General features: G+C 37.9%; 1 protein-coding gene across 2 annotated transcripts in view; it reads left to right on the top strand.

The window, feature by feature from the left end:
- The window catches only part of Dbf4 (DBF4 zinc finger), a 30,900-nt gene extending 12,987 nt beyond the window's left edge, over positions 1–17,913 (top strand). Inside the window, exons 4-12 of one of the 2 annotated variants that reach the window (XM_052721324.1) lie at positions 201–251; positions 1,927–1,996; positions 2,177–2,253; positions 4,673–4,709; positions 5,804–5,849; positions 8,763–8,891; positions 9,312–9,426; positions 14,746–14,870; positions 16,575–17,913. In XM_052721324.1, the coding sequence (XP_052577284.1) occupies positions 201–251; positions 1,927–1,996; positions 2,177–2,253; positions 4,673–4,709; positions 5,804–5,849; positions 8,763–8,891; positions 9,312–9,426; positions 14,746–14,870; positions 16,575–17,511 (1,587 nt within the window). In that variant the 3' untranslated portion in view covers positions 17,512–17,913. The remainder of the gene's footprint in view (positions 1–200; positions 252–1,926; positions 1,997–2,176; positions 2,254–4,672; positions 4,710–5,803; positions 5,850–8,762; positions 8,892–9,311; positions 9,427–14,745; positions 14,871–16,574) is intronic. The other variant, XM_052721325.1, reaches the window with a different exon arrangement.
- Positions 17,914–20,279: the final 2,366 nt, after the last annotated feature.

Here is a 20,279-nt window from a genome sequence, read left to right on the forward strand (position 1 = left end):
AAAAAGAGGAAAAGGAATTTTTTTACTAATCTGTCTTGCCAAGAGAATAATGAAGTCACTTTTGACCATGTGTTTGCTGTGTTCCTAGCCATTGGGGCTTGATATAAACAAAATTTATCTACTTTAATGATTTCCTCTTTCTAGCCCTTTCTATGATGAAGTACTATAACTGTTTGTTTGTTATCTTGGTCTTCGTACAGGTGTGTCTGAGCCGAGGAAAGTTTCTAGCTGAGAAAGCTGTCAAGGATCATGTGAGTAGGAACTTTAAGTTCACAGTGTGTGGCTGCAGCTAGAGCTCATTGGGATGGGGCTGGTCTAGCACACATTCGGTCCTAGGCTCCACCCCAGCTCTTCATAAGCCAGGCAGAGCAGCATTAGGGAAGCCAGCCAGGGCAGGAGACCCTGTCATGCAGAGACAGGCAGGGAAAAAACATGCAGTGCATAGTCTACTTCTTTATTGTCTGATTTGCTGAGACAGAGTCTCATGTAGTTCAGGCTGGCCTCAGATTTGCTTGACTTCCAAGTGCTGGCATTACAGCTATATTTTATTAAAAATTTAACTGTAGGCTGGGTAGATGTCTCAGTGGGTAAAGCCAAGACTACTGACCTTAGTTTGATACCCAGGATCCAAATGGTGGAAGGGAAGAACTGACTCGTGCAGATTGCCCTCTGATCTCTAGGTGTGCACTGTGATATGTGTGCACCCACACATACACAAAGACACGAACACATGGAGAATAAGTAAATGTAAAAAAAAATTATTTGACTTGGACTGGCTGTAAAGTTAGTAAAAAAGCCTGCCATGAAAGCATGAACTAAATCTGGATGCCCAGAATCCACATTAAAAGTAAAAAGCCAGGCATGGCAGCAGGTGCCTCGAATCCCCAGCCTTGGAGTTTTTTGGCAGTTTTGGTGGGGCAGGTGGGTCCCTGAAGCAAATTGACTAGCCAGCCTAGCTGAATTAGCATGGGAGACCAGCTCCGACCTGTTGAAGGGTTCTTGTGGGGAGGAGAGAAGAATGAGGAAGTATCAGATAGAAATATAGATGAGATGACAAGAAAGACAGAGACACAGGATAGCTTCGGGAGGGCCCTGGGTCAGTACCCAGTCACTCTGAGATTTATTCTAATGGGCTTTTTATACACTACCAAGGGGAGAGGCAAAAGACCTCCCCCTTTCAAGATCAGCGTACCACATACAGCCAAGTGTAGACCCTTTGAAACACCTGGTAACCACACCCCTGGCCAAATCATCCCATTATGCAGCCCTGCTGAGCAAAGCAAGCTCAGATTCTCTGACCTTGAGTAAGGCCTTACTAGGGAGCTTCTGTGGGCCCCTACAAATTAGTGACTTTCAGGTTCAACAAGTGACCCTGTCTAAAAATATTAAAAGTGGAGAGTGATTGAAAAAAGACACCTGACATTGACCTCAGGCCTCTGCATGCCACACAGACATGTACACACCACACACAGAATTTTTAATTAAAGTGCAGATACTCTAGAGATATCCTTTAGTTTTTAATGAGAAAAGTTTAAATCAAGGCATCATCTCAGTCTGTCCAAAGCAGAAGCTACTTTTCCTGGAGAAACATCCCCATCTTGTGGCCATCTGAAATATTAGTGTAAAGCCAAAGTTTGCCTTAGACTGTACAGTAATTATTAAGCCAGGCATAATGGGCATTTCTTTATTCCCAGCACTTGAGAGGTGGATTTCTGAGTTCCAGGCAAGCCAGGGCTACAGAGTGAGACATAGGAATCTATTAATTAGGATTGATTTAAGAATGCCAAAATATAAAACAAGGTCCTCATTACTGTTGTCATTCTTTAGGGACACTTATGCATAAGCTCTTCAGTGGTTTAGCATTTATATAGCTTTTTTAAAATAGTAATTTTTAGACCAGCTTTGTTTTTTGTTGTTGTTTTACAGGATTTTATTCCTGCTAATAGTATATTATCAAATGCCTTATCATGGGGAGTAAAGATTCTTCATATTGATGGTAAGGGTCTTTTGACAATATTTGTTGTCTGTCTCTTAGTTCTTAACTTTACATGGTAAAAGTTTTGATAGTAGGGGTACTTTCAATGGTGAACCGTTAACCTAAGTTTACTGCCACTTAAGATATCGTTGTTTAACTCCAAAGGTAAAATTGCTAATCTACGTCCTTCTTTCAATAAAGACATTAGATACTACATTGAACAGAAGAAGAAAGAGTTATGTACACTCAAGAAATCAAGTACTTCTGTGAGGGATACGGTATGTTGTTTTCTTTATTTTTAAAGCACTGTTCAAAGTGATAGCTTAGTTTTTTTATTTATATATCTACGAGTAATTTCCTAATAAGTCAAATAACACTTTGTCAGAATTTTTTTTTTGAGTAAGCCTATGTAATGTTTGTGTATCATTTGACTTGAAACTTACATTCATGAAGTGAAAATTATTTCTGGAGTAGTGACGTACATTCTTTCATCCTTTTTTATTGCTGCTGTTTGTTAATAGATACTTTTGTTTGTTTATTCTGCGGAAAGATACTCAAATTAACCTGTATGTAAGAAAATTCAAATACACATTTCATTTGCTCTGAATGGCAGTGTGTCACAGTCTTGTGCCGTCTAGCCATTGGTCTGGTGTAAGGCCTTGACTGCGGCGTTGTGCTGCAGCTGTCCTTGTGTTCTGCCGCCGTCGGTGTTGGCGGCTTCTGCCTTCTCCCTGGAGCCTCTGTACAGAGTCACCCTTTTTCTGTCCTTTAGACTGCTTTGATCTCACACTCCGTCTGTCTACTCTCCAGTCTTCACAGTCCATCTTCTCAGTATTTCACGGATGTCTGCTCCTATACTCCTTCCTCATTTTCAACTGAAAAGGTATTGAACGCCTGAGCGGCTTACCAGCCCCTTTTGGTGCCTTTGAAAGCCAGCTGTGTTGGTTTTCCTGCTGTTGTCCATCCTTTCCTTGAACTCTGTTCATCTCTTCGCTTCTTCCTGCTTTCTCTTATTTCTCAGACCATTCTTATGTGGTTTGCTTTTCTATCATTCAGTCCTTAAATAACTTGGATATAAAGAAAATGAAGTTAATAGAGTAAATAAAAAGTGATGGAGACAAACGTAGTTTGGTAATTTGGGTTATTTTATGTAGTATGATAGGCATCTTAACACTTTGCACAACTCCAGTAACACTAAGGACTTGTATCTGAGGTTCTGTTGGTTTTGATTTTCCTGTTTTGTTTTGTTTTTCTGATTCCCCCCCCCCCCCCCCCCACTTCCAGTTGGTTACTCATTATCTTTGTGTTGACTGGCACTTCACTTTGTCATTTGCATTCTGGTGTTGAGTCCACACAGTAAATTTTGTATCATGAGTGCCATACTTTTCAGATCTACAATTTCTGTTGGGGTATGTGTGTAAGCTTTTATGTATCAGGTAAGTTTTGAGTACACACAAGATACTGCCAGTGTTGTGCAGATTCCATAGCTGTTATAACAGTTAGGCAAAGCTGATTTTGGTTTTGCTTTGTTATTTTTGTTGTTCTTTGTTTTGTTTGTTTTTCTCGAGACAGGGTCTCTCTATGTAGTTCTAGCTGTCCTAGAACTCATTGTATAGATCAGGCTGGCCTCAAACTCACAGAAATCCACCTGCCTTTACCTCCCAAATGCTGGGATTAAAGTGTGTGCCACTGCATTACTGTTGTTTTAACAGATATATCCATCCAGTTTTTATTCAGACTATAAATTCTGTCTTAATTTTGTGATTACGAGGTCATTCTAATTTGTTGCAGTTTTTCAAGGACTTGCATGCAGCCTTGGGGTTTTCTTACATTACTGCTCACGGGTTAGTCTGAGATTGGTCAGTGATTCAAATCTTAGTTCCACTTCCAAAGCTCTTTTTGTCTTGTACTTTGGATCTATTGATAGCATGTGCAAAGTTGAGTTATGCCCAGCACATCTGTGGATTTACACAAGCAATTGGGTGTGCCCCTTTCCAGCCTGCTCCTTGCATCCTCTGTTCAAAGCTCCCTTTCCCAGCTCCTGTAATAAGAACTTGGGGATTTCTCATACTGCCTACACTACTGCCCATACTGCATTTGCACCCTCGGGACAGCTTGGAAGAAGCAATGCGGAGGCTTCTCTGGGCTCCTGGAGCCTCTTTTGCTTTTTCTCTAGTGAGAAAGACGAAGTTGTGTAATTTTTGAGTCATTTACTCAGACACCTTCATGACTGAAAGTCCAGGTTTAGCACCATCTTCACAATCTACTTCTTCCTTAAATTTTTTATGTACCTACCCAGTTGCTTATTGAATGCTGTCTAGAGTTTAGTTATAAGTGGATTATAAGTATTTGTTTCATATAGGTCTCAACTGTTAACTGTACCTTTTTCTTATTAATTCATGTTGAAGGCTAAAACTTAATCTAGAATGCAGGGGATGAATCTATAGTCAGGACTGTGAGGCACCACAATAAAGAATGCAAAATAGGACTAACTTCTACATAGATAATCAAGATCTTTAGTTCTTGAGTGCTATTCAGTTTATTTGATTGAATTGATTTTAAGAAACAAGATTTCCCCCTTGAACAATAACCATGCACTTTGTGCAGTATTTTCCCTATGGATTTTTTCTCTCGAAGGTACAGAACAGTTGTCTACAGTTATTGTATTTTCACTGCACCTTTTTTTTTTTTTTAAAGGGAAAAAAAGCTGGTACTGGAATACAGAAGGCAAGAAGTAAGTATTCTGATACAATGTTTAATTTTCTTTTAGAGAGCAGAAAAAAATTACATGAAGACTGTAGCTTGGGACTCTTAATTCAGTGGTAGAGTACTTATTCAGATACATGATGCCCTAGATTAAATTTCCAGGGTGTCCAAATATATATACTTAGAAAGATTTTCTAAGTTAGCAAATAGTGCTTTAAATGACTTATTCAAGGATTTCTTCGTAATTTTTAGAACATGGAACTCTACAGCAGTCTGATGGCACTACCTTACCCCGTGTTAAGTTGTTTGTTTGTTTTTTAAGCTATTTGTTTTATTATTTTGTGGGAAGGGGTTATGTGTACATTAGTACAAGTACCCAAAGAAGCCAGAAGAGGTTGGTGGACCTTGGAGCTGGAGTCACAGGCAGTTGTGAGTCTCACCTAACGTAGGTGCAGAAAACTGCACTCCTCTGGTCCTCTACGAGAGCATTATGTGATCTTCACTGCTGAACTCTCTCTCCAGCACTCAAATAATTTTTGTTTTTGTTTTTTTGAGACAGGGTTTCTCTGTGTAGTTTTGGTGCCTGTCCTGGATTTCACTCTGTAGACCAGGCTGGCCTCGAACTCACAGAGATGCTCCTGGCTGTGCCTCCTGAGTGCTGGGATTAAAGCCATGCGCCACCACCGCCCGGCCCCAAGTTAATATTTTCAAAAACATTTTTTAAAGCTCTGTAGAGTCCCAGAAGAAGCAATTACTCAAACCCATTCACTGTGATGAGCATAAAACAATGCTTTGAGATAGTTTTACAGTGTGAAAATATCAGCACCATTCAGTTTAAGAATCTTGTATGGCTGGTTATGATGGCACATGTCTAATCCCAAAATTGCAGAGACTGAGGCTGGAGTATTCGAAGTTCCTGCCCAGCTTGGGCTGCGGTAGAGAGATTCTGTCTTCTCGGATATGACAGAGCTGGTATGGGGGGGGGAGTGATATTGGAAAATATTTTACCTTAGGCCTACACCTTTCAATTCTATAGGTTTTAGAAGACTTTGAGGGGATTTTACCCACAGTAGAGTCTTTAAGTACCCATCTGAAAGTTCTAATGATATTTTTCTTCTCAAGCAGGGAGACTCAAAAAGCCTTTTTTAAAGGTTGAAGATGTGAACCGGTAAGTGTCAAAGTCCAGTGTGTGGGAAATTGAGTTGGTATTACAGAGAAAATCTCATTAGACCTATTTCCATTAATTTATATGACAGTGTTGTGCCTTGAGCGTTAATTCTCTTATGTTCACGGATTGAATTTAGCTTCATCCTATGTAGATTTAAATTCAGAGTATTTACTGTAGACTGATCATAAAATCATCTCTTTTTTGGTATTTTAAATAATCATTCTGACTAAATTCAGTGTCATTAGTTTGAACAGTTACTAAAGATTTCCCCTATAATTGTGAAAAATGATAGATACTACTTGGAAATACAAAACCTAAATATGACATTTACTATGATAGCTTTCCAAACTCTTTCGTTTTCTAAGATAATCTTAAATCAACAGGTAAGTTAATTTGGTATGTTAGAAAAGTTGGGTTAATTTCTCTTAGCTCTCTAGTTACTTCTTTGGCCGAGTATAGCTCATTATCTCAGTGTTCACTGAAGTGATTACAGTGTTGAAAGCTTCCTTTTAAAACTGTGTTATGGGGCTGGAGAGATGGCTCAGTGGTTAAGAATGCTGGCTGTTCTTTCAGATCATGTGAGTTAATTCCCAGCATGCGTGTTGAGTGGTTTATAATCACCTGCAGCTACAGCTCTAGAGGATCTGACGCCCTCTTCTGGTGTCCTTGACACCCAACATACATGTATACACAAATAAATAATACAATCTTTAGATACATGAAGTTTTTAAATGTGTTACTGTGAGGAGAAATTGCAATTTAAAATTAGGCCTGGCTAAGGTTTGATGGTAATCTAACATGCTTGTAACCTCAGGAGGATCTCAAGTTCGAGTCCATCCTGAGCAGCGTAGCAAGATCCTGTCACAAAATTTGGTAATGGGTCAGACATCCTATAATCGTAGACTGCACTAGAAGATTAATAGTGCTGGTAATTCCACCTTGGCATTTGGGGCCGGAGAGATGGCTCAGTGGTTAAGAGCACTGGCTGTTCTTCCAGAGAACCAGGGTTCAATTCCCAGCACCCACAGGGCAGCTAGCAATTGTCTGTAACTCCAGTCCCTGGGAATGTGATGCATTTTGCTGGCTTCTGTGGACACTGCATACATATCATGATGCACAGATGTACATTCTGGCAAATACCTATACACGTACAAATAAATAAAAATTAAATAGATTCATAATAAAGAAGCCTGGCAGTGGTGGTGCACACCTTTGATCCCAGTGCTAGAAAGGTAGAGGCAGGGGAATCTCTGATTTGAGGCCAGTCTGGTCTATAGAGCTAGTTCCAGGACAGCCAGGGATAGACAGAGAGACCTGATCTTAAAAAAAAAAAAAACAACAAAAAATAATAATAGTGATAATAAAGACAAAAAGCAGGCTGATGAAGGCACAAGCAGCAAACCAGTGAGCAGTGTCCTTCATGGCTTCTACTTCAGCTTTCGCCACCAGGTTCCTGCCCTGAATTCAGCTCTGCCTTCTCTTCAGGATGGCCTGTGATTAGAACATGGAGGCAGAAATAACTCTTTCCTCTTCAGGTTGCTTTTGGTCATAATGTTTTATCATAGCGATAGAAACCCTAACTAAGACAGCAATATAAAGATTAACCCAATAAATGGAAGAAGGCATATATTTATAGAGTTAATATCCAGAATAATCCCTACAGTTCAAAAGGAAAAAAAAATAGTAGAGAAATGCAAATCCAAATCACAGTGAGACTTCTTTAGTTCCATTAGGTTAGTTCCATATGTATCTGAGAAACATAGAATAGCCAAAAGGTATAAGCAACCCCAAGCCCATCAGCAAATGTATGGATAAATGAGGTGTGGAAGATATATGTGCCTGTGTATTCTGACAGTGGAATGTTTTAAAGAGATTGAAATTCTGACATGCCACAACATGGATGAACCTTCTGGACATCATCCTAAGAGAAATACGAAGGGAAAAATATTGCATTATCCCATGTACATAAAGCATCCGGAGTATTCAGATTCAGTCCCTGGTGGTTGTTAAAGGGCTGGAGGGAAATAGTTATTGTTCAGTGAGTAGGGTTCTTGCTTTTGCAAGGTAAGCCTATAGAGGATAGGTAGTGATTTCACCACTTAATGCTTAATGTGACTAAATGTACATTTCAAATAGTATCTAGAACAGTGGTTCTCAACCTGTGGGTTGCGGTGAGGGGGTCAAATGACCCTTTCATGGGGGTCGTCTACGACCATTGGAAAACAGATATTTACATGACAGTTCATAATAGTAGCGAAATTACAATTATGAAGCAACAACAAAAATAATTTTATGGTTGGGGATCACCACAACATGAGGAGCTCTATTAAAGGACTGCAGCATTAGCAAGGATGAAAACCACTGATGTTAGATTAGGAGGGGGTACTCTTTCCAGAACTTCATGCTTAAGTGACTAACTGTACAGTTTCAAATAGTTAAGGTGGAAGGCGTTTTGGTATGTTTTAAATTGTGATTTTTCAGTGGGGAGGATCTGGGAGATGAGGGAGGGGGAAACTGTGATCAGAATATTGTGTGAAAAAATATTTTCAATTTAAAAAAGTGTTTTTTAAATGTTAAAGGAGCAGGCCTACAAGCCAGGTGGTGGCGGCAGCAGTGGCAGCGCACACCTTTAATCCCAGCACTCAGGAGGCAGAGCCAGGCGGATCTCTGTGAGTTCAGGGCCAGCTTGGTTGAATTCCAAGACAGCCGGGGCTACACAGAGAAACCCTGTCTCAAAAAACAAAAAAGAAGAAAAGAACAGGCCTACAAATTGATTGTTTGAAAGGAAGATGACCCCTACCAAGTCTCTATTGTTTATTTCAGATTGGGGTGAATTACATGATTTTGAAATGCAAGGCTTTAAACCTCCCTTTCATTCTAGAGAAACTCACATATTTGTTTTTACTCCTTTAGGTCTTACAGGCCATTTTACCTTCAGCTGACCAGTATGCCTTCTATAAACTACTCTACTCAGAAGCCTTGCAGCCCATTTGATGGAGATAAGCCATCTAACATCCAAAAGCAAGCTCAGCCTAAACTCAGGTTGGTTTGAAACTTTATTTTTAGAAGGAATGCTCTTCAGATTCTCACTATTGCCAATTTTTTTCTTCATGAACATTTGGGGTATCGCACTTGGTGCCGTGGTAGTAGTATGTGTACTTGTTTTCCTGTGTATGTTTTTAATACCTCTATGCTAGGTTTAGTCTTATTTTAAGTGCATGATTTAGAAATTCTCAATGAGAGTGGTGCTCCAGTAATGAACCTGTTTCTCTTGACCATTTGAACTGTTCTTCAGAGTATTTATTGCATTTTTTTTATATTTCTTGAAATGCAGTTAAAGGTCTTTGCTCTTATAAGTCTCTGATTATGGCAGATTCTGCATATGATTGTTTAAGAAAGTAATTTTTAAATTAATCATTGAGTTTAGCAGTTAATTTTGTTACTATGTATTTTTATCACTAGAATTACTACGGATGGCGATAAATGTGGTGGAACCCCAGTTCAACTCCAGTTGAAGGAAAAGAGAAAAAAAGGATATTGTGAATGTTGCTTACAGAAATATGAAGATCTCGAAACTGTAAATGTCATTTTACACTTGGGATTGGTGTTTCTCAAAGCCCAGACACATTCTTACGTTTAAGTCTTACCTTACTATTCTGATGGTAGTTTGCAGCATGATAGTTACAAGTATATTCTATGGTAGGGATGGAACCTAGAACTCTACACATTATGGGCATGAGCATCAGCACTGCTACATCTTTGGCCGGAAGCACTTGAAGTTTTAAGAACCCAAAGAGGGAAATCAACATTGAAAGAAATAGTTTTTGTTCATTCAGTAGCTATATTGAGTACTTAGTATATAACTACAAGATAAAAATAACAAAATCTATGTAGACAGTATTAGGTCAGTTGCAAGGAGCATCAAAGCAGGAGTCAGGTGTTGCTTTTTATTTAGATTTGGCAAAGAAATACCTAAGTGATGTCTAAGTAGAAATACAGAAAAGTTAGATAACCAGATTTCTCAATACTGACTGAAAATCATCCAGGGGAATGCCCAGAACTGGTTGATGGACTCAGAGTACAAGATGTACAAATACCAAGCGGTGATGGGAGTTCTTGAGGCACTTGAAGGATGAGACTGAGAAGATGTATATGATTCTGGATTGAGAGATGGTGGATAAGTGAAAAGTTACTGTATTTTGGTCTGAGCAATTACAAAAGAAAAGACTTGCAAGAGCGTATTAGATGAAGGTAGTTTTTAAAGATGGGGACTACTGGAGTTTGTAAACTGATAAAAAGTAAGAACTTTGCAGTCACTGGCAATCTGTGTGCCCGTGTAGTGCACAGCAAGTGCTTCTTCATCTTAGCAGTTATTTCTTGAATTCTTAACTTTTAAAAGATAGACAGATATGGTGTTGCACAACTTACACTTCTCTAGTTTCAAATACTCAGGAAGCTGAGGCAGGATGAATATTTGAGTGCATAATCTCTAGGACAACATAAGCAACATAACAAGACCCGTATTTAAATATAAATATACTTATATATCTTTTTGAATATATTATAAATAAATATATATGCATGTATATATGTGTGTGTGTGTGTGTGTGTGTCTCAGACACACAGAGGGTTTTAGTGTTTTGTTTGGATTTAGTTGGAAATTTAGAGAATTAAGCCTGAAAATAACTGATTCATAAAGCATCCCTGACTTCATCTTTTAAATTAGTTTGTTTTGTAACCCAAAATATAGTAATACTTACCAGGGGTTTTGCTTTGTTTTACTTATATAATAAAGGAGAAAATACAGTTAGTTTAAAATTGCATTGACTCAGAAGCTTAAAGTATCTCAAATTTTTCCCTGTTCTTTCTGGTTGTTTTGAAACTAAGGTTATCGGTTGGTTCTGTAATTACTTGGCATTGGGAGAACAGAATAATCTAGAATGTTTGTTTTTCTTAATCTTTGAGGTTCTAATGTGATATTCAGAAAATGTAAGAGTAGTAGGAAAGTTGTCCACTGGTTGCCACAAAGAAAATAAATTTCAAAGTAGATGTGATAATGAAATTTAAGATCATGACTTTGATAGGGTGTTTTGTTTTGTTTGTTTGTTTTTTAAATTTAAACTAAAGAAGCTGAGTTAGGTAGGTCACTCTTATTTGTAATCATAGCACTTTGGAGGCATGGGCTGCAGAAAGGGTCTTGGGTTTGAGACCAATTTGGGCTACATAGTGAGATCTTTGAAAAGAAAAAAATTCGTTGTTTTTGAACCTTGAGTTTCACAGTGATTCTACACATGCCAAGAGACTGAGTTAGGAGATATTTTTGAGGACTTAGGAGATGGCTTAGTCAGTGATGTGCTTATGAAAGAACTAAGATTGATCCCCAAAACCCACATAAAATCCTAGGCATGATGGTGTGCATGCTTAGTCCCAGTGCTGGGGCAGAGACAGGGTAGTTTTGGGGCTTGCTGGTCTACCATCTACTTTCCTTGATGAAGAGTTCCAGGTAGACAGCCCCTGAGGAAGGAATGAGAAACAAGGTTAGCCTCTGGCCTGTACACAAATACACAAATATTTTTGTGTACTAGAGGTAAAGCAGACATTCCCCACCTTTTCTAGCTTGTGTAGCCAGCATATAATAGGTTTATATCTATGTGCAAGTGTGGTGAATTATATTTTTTTACTACTTCTCCTCACCCCAAACAAGGTTTCTCCTGTGTAACAGCCCTGGCTGTCCTGGAATTTGCTTTGTAGACTCAGCCAGCCTTGAACTCCCCTTTCCCTCCCCAATGCTGGGATTAAAGGCATGCACCACCACTCCCAGCTTTATATTTTTACTTCTTAAAATAAACTTTATTATTTAAAAAAACTATGCAAATAAATATAAACATCATACACTAAAATTAAGTGGACTCAGAGTCTATACAATTCAGTGAAATTCTATACAGTTAAATTAGGCATTCGGATTGAAAATTGTGGAGCTTCATACTAAATTTAGCACTTTCAGTATCAAATATATTTTAGGCACTTAGCTACCAAATGAGTGGACTTAGAATGTATAATTTTAAGCAAGATCACACAATCTCAGAAAAAACCTCCATGTTCTTTTTCCATATGTGGAATTTATCCATTAATATATATAAGCATGTAAGCAAATATGAGTACAGTATAACATGTAGAAAAGAGAACAAGAAAGGCTAACTACAAGGGGATGAGGAAGGTCTGTCTGAATGCAGGTAATGGGCATGAATTGTGAAGGATGATATAAACCTAATTGTTTTTCTAATTCTAGTTTGAAGAATGTTCAAGTAAAATGGACTATATATAAAGCTCAATGGTATTCAATGATGAGAAGGGATTAGGCAGTGTAGTCCAGTAGAAAGCATAGGCTTAGCACATGTGAGACTATGGGTTCAGTTCCCAGACACAAAGCTAAAATGAAATAAGATTACTTGACTTACGGTGTTAGAGAAGGCACAGACAGCGGAGGCATTTAAATCAATACCTAAGTAATAAAAAAAACTAAGTGGATGTAGAGAGGAACTACATAAAATTGGAGTTTCACTTAAAATTAATAAGTGCTTCTTTTTCCTTCCCAGAATATAAATGAACTCAGTCTGAACTTTAAGATGGGATTTTTTTTTTTTTTTTCTTCCGAAAGAGTTTCTCTGTAGCCCTAGCTGCCCTGGAACTAGCTCTGTGGACCAGGCTGGCCTCAAACTCAGAAATCTGCCTCTCCAATGCTGGGATTCAAGACGTGTGCCACCACACCCAGCTCTAGGCTTTAGATATAATATACTGAATCAGCTAACAGACAAATGGTAAAATTAGCCTGGTGATCTCACTCATTCAGAAGGAACTTGGTTTCCTGTGAGTTGTACACCATAAATTTGTTTGTATTTTATTTGACAGGGTCGCCCTGTGTAGCCTTGGCTGGTCTGGAACTCATGTTGACAGGTAGCCCTCCAGTTCACAGGCATCTACCTGCCTCTGGTTCCTAAATGCTAGGATATGTCCTACCATGCCCAGATTATTTTTCCTTCTAATCACTTCTAAGATTGAAAAGTTCCTCTGTTATGATCAGTATGTGATGAGATAATTTGTTATGATCAATAGATAATGAAATAATCTGTTTGCTCATATGTGGATGTTTCTTCAACCATGAGTCTTTTTGTAATGTATATATTTTGTAGCATTTATCATAGGTTTTGAGTTTTAAGTTTTATTTTTACATGTTCGTGAGCATATGGCACATGTGTAGAATCTAGAAGAGGCCATTGGGTTACCAGGAACTGGATTAGAGGTGATTGTATGCCATTAGATTTGGATACTGGGAACCAAGTTCAAGTTGAGGAAGAGCAGTTAAGTGCTTGTAACTGCTGAGCCAGCTCTCCAGCCCTCTGGATTGTGTTTAAACTCTTACCTTCTAGACTATTACAGGTTTTAGATTTTTGTATATTTTTTTTTTGTTTGTTTGTTTTTTTTTTTTTGTTTTTTTTTTTAAAGATTTATTTATTTCTTATGTATACAATTTCCTGTCTGCATGTATCCCTGCAGGCCAGGAGAGGGCACCAGATCGCATTACAGATGGTTGTGAGCCACCATGTGGTTGCTGGGAATTGAACTCAGGACCTCTGGCAGAGCAGCCAGTGCTCTTAACCGCTGAGCCATCTCTCCAGCCCAGATTTTTGTATATTAAGTTAAAAGACTTCATTTAATTCTCTAAGCCCTACCTTGGTAATTATAAGCAGTAGTAGATGAAAAGATGTTTTATAAAATATTAGCATGTTACTGGATGCTAAAGGTAGTTCTTAACTTTTTGTCTTGAGAAAAGGTTTTTGTTTGTTTGTTTTTCTCTTTTTTTGGTTCTTTTTGAGACAAGGTTTCTCTGTGTAACAGCCTTGGCTATCCTGGAACTCGCTTTGTAGACCAAGCTGGCCTCAAACTCACAGAGATGTACCTGCCTCTGCCTTCCCAGTGCTGGGATTAAAGGCGTGCTCTCCCACTCCCAGCTGAGGAAAGGTCTTTCTAAAAATATCTAAATTAAAATATAAATACATCATTTCTCCCCCTTCCCCGTCCCCCATCCACCCCAATTACTACCACTTGCTGTCTCTCAAAATTCATGGACTCTCCTTAAAAATTGATTTCTTTATATCTTCTCTTCAGTCCATAAAATGTTACTTGTATGGATACAGTACCAGGCTGGCTACCTTGTATAAGATGGTGTGCTCTTCCTGGAGAAGATACTTCTTCCACCCTCAGCATTCCTTAGTTGCTGCCCTTCTTTGTCTACAAAGGGTTGGAACCCATGAGAGTTCTACCTTCTGTCTTAGTATGCTATCAGAGTTGTTCTCTTCAGCTCTTTGAGACTTCGTGAGTGTGTTTTCCTGTCATTTCCAGGAGATGCCGTCTCACAGCAGACTTCCTGTTCCTCTGGCTCTTACAATCTTTTGACCTCCTCTCCTGGGATGTTCTCTGGACACCACACAATCACTTGTTTTCTGCATTTTCAATTTGTGGTTTTCTGTGGTGTCTGTCTGTTGCAAAGAGAAGATTTTTGATGGGGGTGAGAGCTGCACTTATTCTGTGGGTCTAAAGATAAATATTTAGTAAGTTTAGTAAAGTGGCGGTAGTCACTGTCTGTCCCAGGCCGACCTGAGGCTCACAGCTGCCCTCCCACCTTCCCCCCAAGTGCAGTGATTGCAGACTGAGGCAGCACAGTGCCTGCTGTCAGAGTTTGGGATGTATGAATAGATAGATGGACAGACAGACAGACAGAATTGATATAAATATATATAATGAGAGGCTTTTTATGTGGTTTGGAATTTTTTTTTTTATTTAATTGATATAATTATTGAACACAATTTTATGATGCTTTTGTTTTGTTTTGTTTTAGCACCTTCTGAGTGAGAAACACAGAAACTTTGCACAGAGTAACCAGTATCAAGTTGTTGATGATATTATATCTAAGTTAGTTTTTGATTTTGTGGAATATGAAAGAGACACACCTAAAAAGAAAAGGTAATTAATTTGCCAAAGTTCTACTTAGGTTGTTAAGCTATTTTATAAACTAAAAATTAATCTAAAGTTTATCTGCTCTTAGAAGGAATATAGCTTTTTTTTTAACATGACATAAATATGGTTTAGAACTAATTCCTTCTTCCCTTCTTTTTCCCCACCACCAAAGGTACGTAGTCTCCCTCTGACATGCTTTTGAAAGGGAGTTCACAATTTTTTCTATTAAGGTCAGTATAGAGTTGATATTTTAGGTTTTGTGAACTGAAAGAGCTCAGTGGCCTCTGCTCAGCTTTGTTACAGAACATGGCTATGTTGCAGCAAAACATTAGTTTGAAAATAAAGTGAAGACCAGATACTACCAGTAAGCGATTTTGTCAGCCTCTGGTCTTAAACCATGAAACTTAGTATACTCAGATTAAAAATGTTGATTACTAAGTAGGACATTGGCAATACCATGAATACCATGCTGTTCAGTTTCCAGTAACTGCACACTGACAGTTTGGATCCTAATTAGAGTATACTCATAAATCTAAAATTTTAGAAATGCTTTTATATGGATGTGCTATAGAGTAGATAATTCAGTTTTCTGTTTTTATCCTAATCTTAAGGCATAAAGATTAGAGATGTGATACTAAAATACAGCTTCTGGAAAGTGAGCAGGAAGTGTTCCATTTTTAGATTCTGGATTTTTGCAGTGCTCCGATGGTACTTTATGGCTGACTTATTAATGTGGCCGTGTGGGGCTAACTGAAAACTTAAAATTTTCTGAAAGCTTCAGAAAGGTCCTGAACATAAGTTTTAAACTAGTCATTCCCTGATCATTTTATCACCACTATTTTTACTTGTTAGTCCATGTACATCTCTGAAGTACAGTGGGACTAGTGTTACCAACCATTTGTTGAAAGGAACTCTAGTCCCCATTTTGGTTTTGCTTTGCTTTTTATGGATCAAACCTAGGGCCTCACAGATGAGGCACAAAAGGAATCTTAAAGAGCAAACCACATTTATAAGTAAAGGAAACCATTCTGGTTGTAGAGACGGGTGAATTTCGTGGTTTCTTGTCATAGATAATGCGAAGTGTGACTGGTGACCAGTTAACTTGTCATTCATTTGTACATAATTTGGGATTGTTCAAGAGATAGTAGTATCCCAAGTATTCTAAGATTCTACATGAAGAAGAGTTTTGGCTCAAATATTTGTGTGAAATTGAAGGACTACTTTGTTACCTTTAGAAATACAAAGATCTAGTTCACTTTGATATGAAATGTTTTAAATATAAATAGAAAATGTATGTTTCTGCTTTCAGCTTCTAATAATACTTTCTTTAAAAAAGAAAGAAAAGAAAACTAGTAAAATGTACATTAATAGGAACCAAAGCACTGAAGTGCTGACCTTTTCTCAGGATAACTACAAAGTCAGGGTTGGAGACAGATCCTGTCGTCTCCCTTTGGTTACATGATTCATGTTTTAGTTTCTCGTGACTACTTCAAGGTTCAGCATATTGGTTACTCAGGGAGGGAGAAGAATGTGGATGGGAAATGGGTACACTAGAGTTTTCAGCTGTATGGAGGTGGTTTTTGTTTTTCACTTTTAAAACATCTGAAGTAAATGTTAAGATTTATCTTAAATCAGTCTCTTAAATAACTCAGATAGTTTTACTAATTTCTATCTTCTGGGTTTTTTGTTTGTTTTGTTTTCTTTATAAAGAATAAAATACAGCATCGGATCCCTTTCTTCTGTTTCTGCAAACGTCCTGAGAAACACTGAACCAAAGGAGAAGCAACAGTTGGAGCCCATTTTCCAGGACATGGGAGAAAGTAATGAGCAACTACTCAAGCAGAATTTTCAGTATGAAGAAACCCAGCAACCTGAGCAAAGGCTTGTGTTTGCTTCAGAACCCATGTCCTACTGTTCAACTGGATTGAAAAGACTGGATGAGAAAACAGTGAGCATGTTCAATGCAAGTGAACCTGACCTAAAACAGAATTGCACACCGCTACCTCCATGTAAAAATGAACAGGAAGGAATTCTTGATGCTTCTGAACATAAATTAATTATTAATAGAAATGATTCAGTAGAGAGGGGAGGTGACTCTCTGGGTGTGCCACAGTCATGTGTGCAAGTTTCTTATCTCAGTTCAGAAAATAGTACACCCCAACCAAAATTCACTGCAGATACTACACATTCTTCAGCAAAACGTCTACAGCATGATTCTGACCTGGTGACATTAAATACATCAAAAGAACACCTAACAGTGAAGGCTAGAACTCCATTCTGTAGTCCTCAGGAGCCTAATGAATATGACACTGAGAATATGGATAATTTGCCTTGTGGTAAGATCCAGCGGAAAGTGAGACTATTGTTAGGGCAAAAGAAAAAAAATGTGGACCCAAGTGCTGAACTGGATAAGAAAAGAACTGAGTTTCTTCCTGCATGTGAAGACAGAACTTGTGGGTCACCAGTACAGTCTCTCCTGGACCTCTTTCAGACAAGTGGAGAGAAATCAGAATTTTTGGGTTTTACAAGCTACACTGAAAACAGTGGAATGTGTGATGTTTTAGATATTTGGGAGGAAGAAAATTCAAGTAGTCTGCTGTCAACATTTTTTTCTTCCCCTTCAGCTTCTACATTTGTTGGATTTTAGTATTTAATGTGTTTTTCAGAAGTGACAGTTATAAAAATTCCTGAATTTTTAATAAATATATATAATTCTTAGGAATTATGGGTTTTTGTTTTGTTTTGGCTTTGTTTTTTTGCCAGCTTTGTTTATGAAACCATATGTAAATATTAAGATGTTTGTAATTTTTTTTTACAGAATTGAGTAGCTATTACAAATTATACAATAAAAATTTGTGATTTATGCCGGGCGGTGGTGGCGCACGCCTTTAATCCCAGCACTTGGGAGGCAGAGCCAGGCGGATCTCTGTGAGTTCGAGGCCAGCCTGGTCTCCAAAGCGAGTTCCAGGAAAGGCGCAAAGCTACACAGAGAAACCCTGTCTCGAAAAACCAAAAAAAAAAAAAAAAAAAAAAAAAAAAAAAAAAAAAAAAAAAATTTGTGATTTATTTTACATACTATGGTCATAATTGTTTCCTGAGAGTTGTAACGAATATCATTTGCTTTATCACTGAAAATAATTTCAAGTGAGATTTTAAACATCAAAAATTAAGCTCTATACATTGTGTACTATTAACCATTGCCCATTAGCATAGATTTCCATGATTAACATATTATTGCCTAAAAACAAATTTCAGTTAGAAAGGGAAAAAATTATACTAATTGGTATATTTAGATTTTTGAAGTTACTAGAAACATTGAATACAGGCACTGACCCAGCCAGATCGTGCCAGGATCCTGACACTGCAAACTAAGGTTATTGTAGGGATTAAAACAATCCTAAAAATTGTAAAGGAGAATTTATATCAATGGTAAGTGATGTGGTGAGTTGTTGGAATTGTTTTGAAATGCATGGGAAGAATAACATGATCTGGTACTTGATGGTAAAATAACTTGGTACAGGGAAAATTTAAGGTGAATTTCCTCTTACCTTTGAGTATTTTTATATAGAAGTGAAATATTTACCATTAAGAACAATTTTTCATGGCCCAAAAGATGGTGCTATTAACTACTGCATAAATACACAATGTTACTAAAAGTTGGTTATCAGTATTCACTTGAAAATTTTTGTTGCATTTATTTATCTGTGTGTGTGTATGGGAGTGGGGTTTCCACAGGCCATGGAAATCAGTTCTTTCCTGACATATGGGTCCCAAAGAGCAAACTGGTTGTCAGGTTTGGTGGCAGACTCCTTTTACCTGCTAAGCTGTGTAACTTGTCCAGGAGTATTAACTTTTTTAAACTAAGTCAAAATGTCAAACAACTTCAGGGGCAAAAAAAAGTACCTCTGTGAATTGAAAAGCCTGTTACTTTTAAAGTATCATGCATCACATAGTTACCTGGGAATATAAAAATCTAGAAACTTGAAAAAACTTTTTATGAAGTCTTTTCTTACCTTCCTATGTCTCCAAATGGTTTTCTGTTATTTTGCCTTAATTATATTTAAGAAAAGCTAAATGCTTCAGTAGTTTTAAATTTTAATTTGACAACATCTGAACTGCAATGTGGTGTTCTATCTTCAGCACAGTGGCTACACCTTAATCTGCCATTTCAGCCAGCAGTTGTGACTCCACAATTACCAGTCTGCTTCTCTTGCAGTGGCCTGGCTGCTCAGGCCATGGCCTGGCAGGAATTCTGTTCTAAGACTTAAGGTTCAAAGGCTGGGGGGAAACCCTGCAAACTCAGAGAAGCTGAGTAGCAACTAGCTAACCCTTTCTCCTTGCTGGTGTCTCCAAAAGGCTCATGCTTCCATTCCACCAAACTAAGAAATGTGTTATCACTCCAAATCCCTCCCTGCTACTTCCTGTGTCTATCTCTTCCAGATGCCCTCTGGTGCTCCTATGATTGCTTTCTGTAAACTAGTTGCTAACTCAGCCTCCTGACCCAAGATTAATTAATAAAAAAATAAAATTTTATTTAATCAATGCAAATGGAAACTCAGCATTCACAGTGTGATCCAGTATCCCCCAGCATTCTCCTTTTAGTCTAAAAAGGAAAGGTTTTAACTAACACAGTAAAACTATATACAATAAGAACAATTATCAAGTAAGGATTACATTCACAATGTCCAGTCCATTTGTAGTTGGCAAATTCAATCCAAATGCCTGAGTAAACAGGAAGAGCATTGTAAGCAACTTCCAAAAATCTAGAATGACAGAGACAGCTGGCTACCTGGACAATTACCCAAAGTTCTGCGATGTTGGGGCAGCCATCTTCAGCCTACAGACCTGGAGTCTCTCAATTGTTTCTCTCTATATCCTGTAGAATGTCTGGCAGTTTCCTCTGTGAAGCAGGAACCTGAAGGACCATCTCACAAAGTTCAGTGGTCACCTTCCTATGGGTCCTGAATGTCCAGTTTATACAAAATGTGGTCAAGCAGTCCAGGCAAGAACAGTTTCTTGCCCAAATGGTTAACTTTTGCCATGAAGAAGATAAACTCCATATGAAGTGTCTTCAACACTCACCCTCCTCTTTGAAATAATTAGTGCTGCCAGGAACAGACATGTCTCATAGTCCAGGAAAGTCTAAGTTCTTAAAACATTTTAAATGCCATATTCTATAGGTCTTTGAAGTATTTGAAGATTATCTACCTAATGGAAATATATGAATACCTAGAAAACTAACATGACTATAAGTTTGATTATCATAGATAACTAATATATTTCTCAACTATACATTACAATTTCAAATGAGTTGCACAAACAAAATAAACAAGAGTAGGAATATACATACAGTATAACAAAATTAAATTTGTATCAATAAAATCTATAGCAATATAAAACATTTTAAGCAAGTTG

The sequence above is a fragment of the Peromyscus californicus genome, unplaced genomic scaffold, assembly GCF_007827085.1.
Source record: "Peromyscus californicus insignis strain IS unplaced genomic scaffold, ASM782708v3 Scaffold_6__1_contigs__length_162567912, whole genome shotgun sequence".
NCBI classification, from domain to species: domain Eukaryota; kingdom Metazoa; phylum Chordata; class Mammalia; order Rodentia; family Cricetidae; genus Peromyscus; species Peromyscus californicus.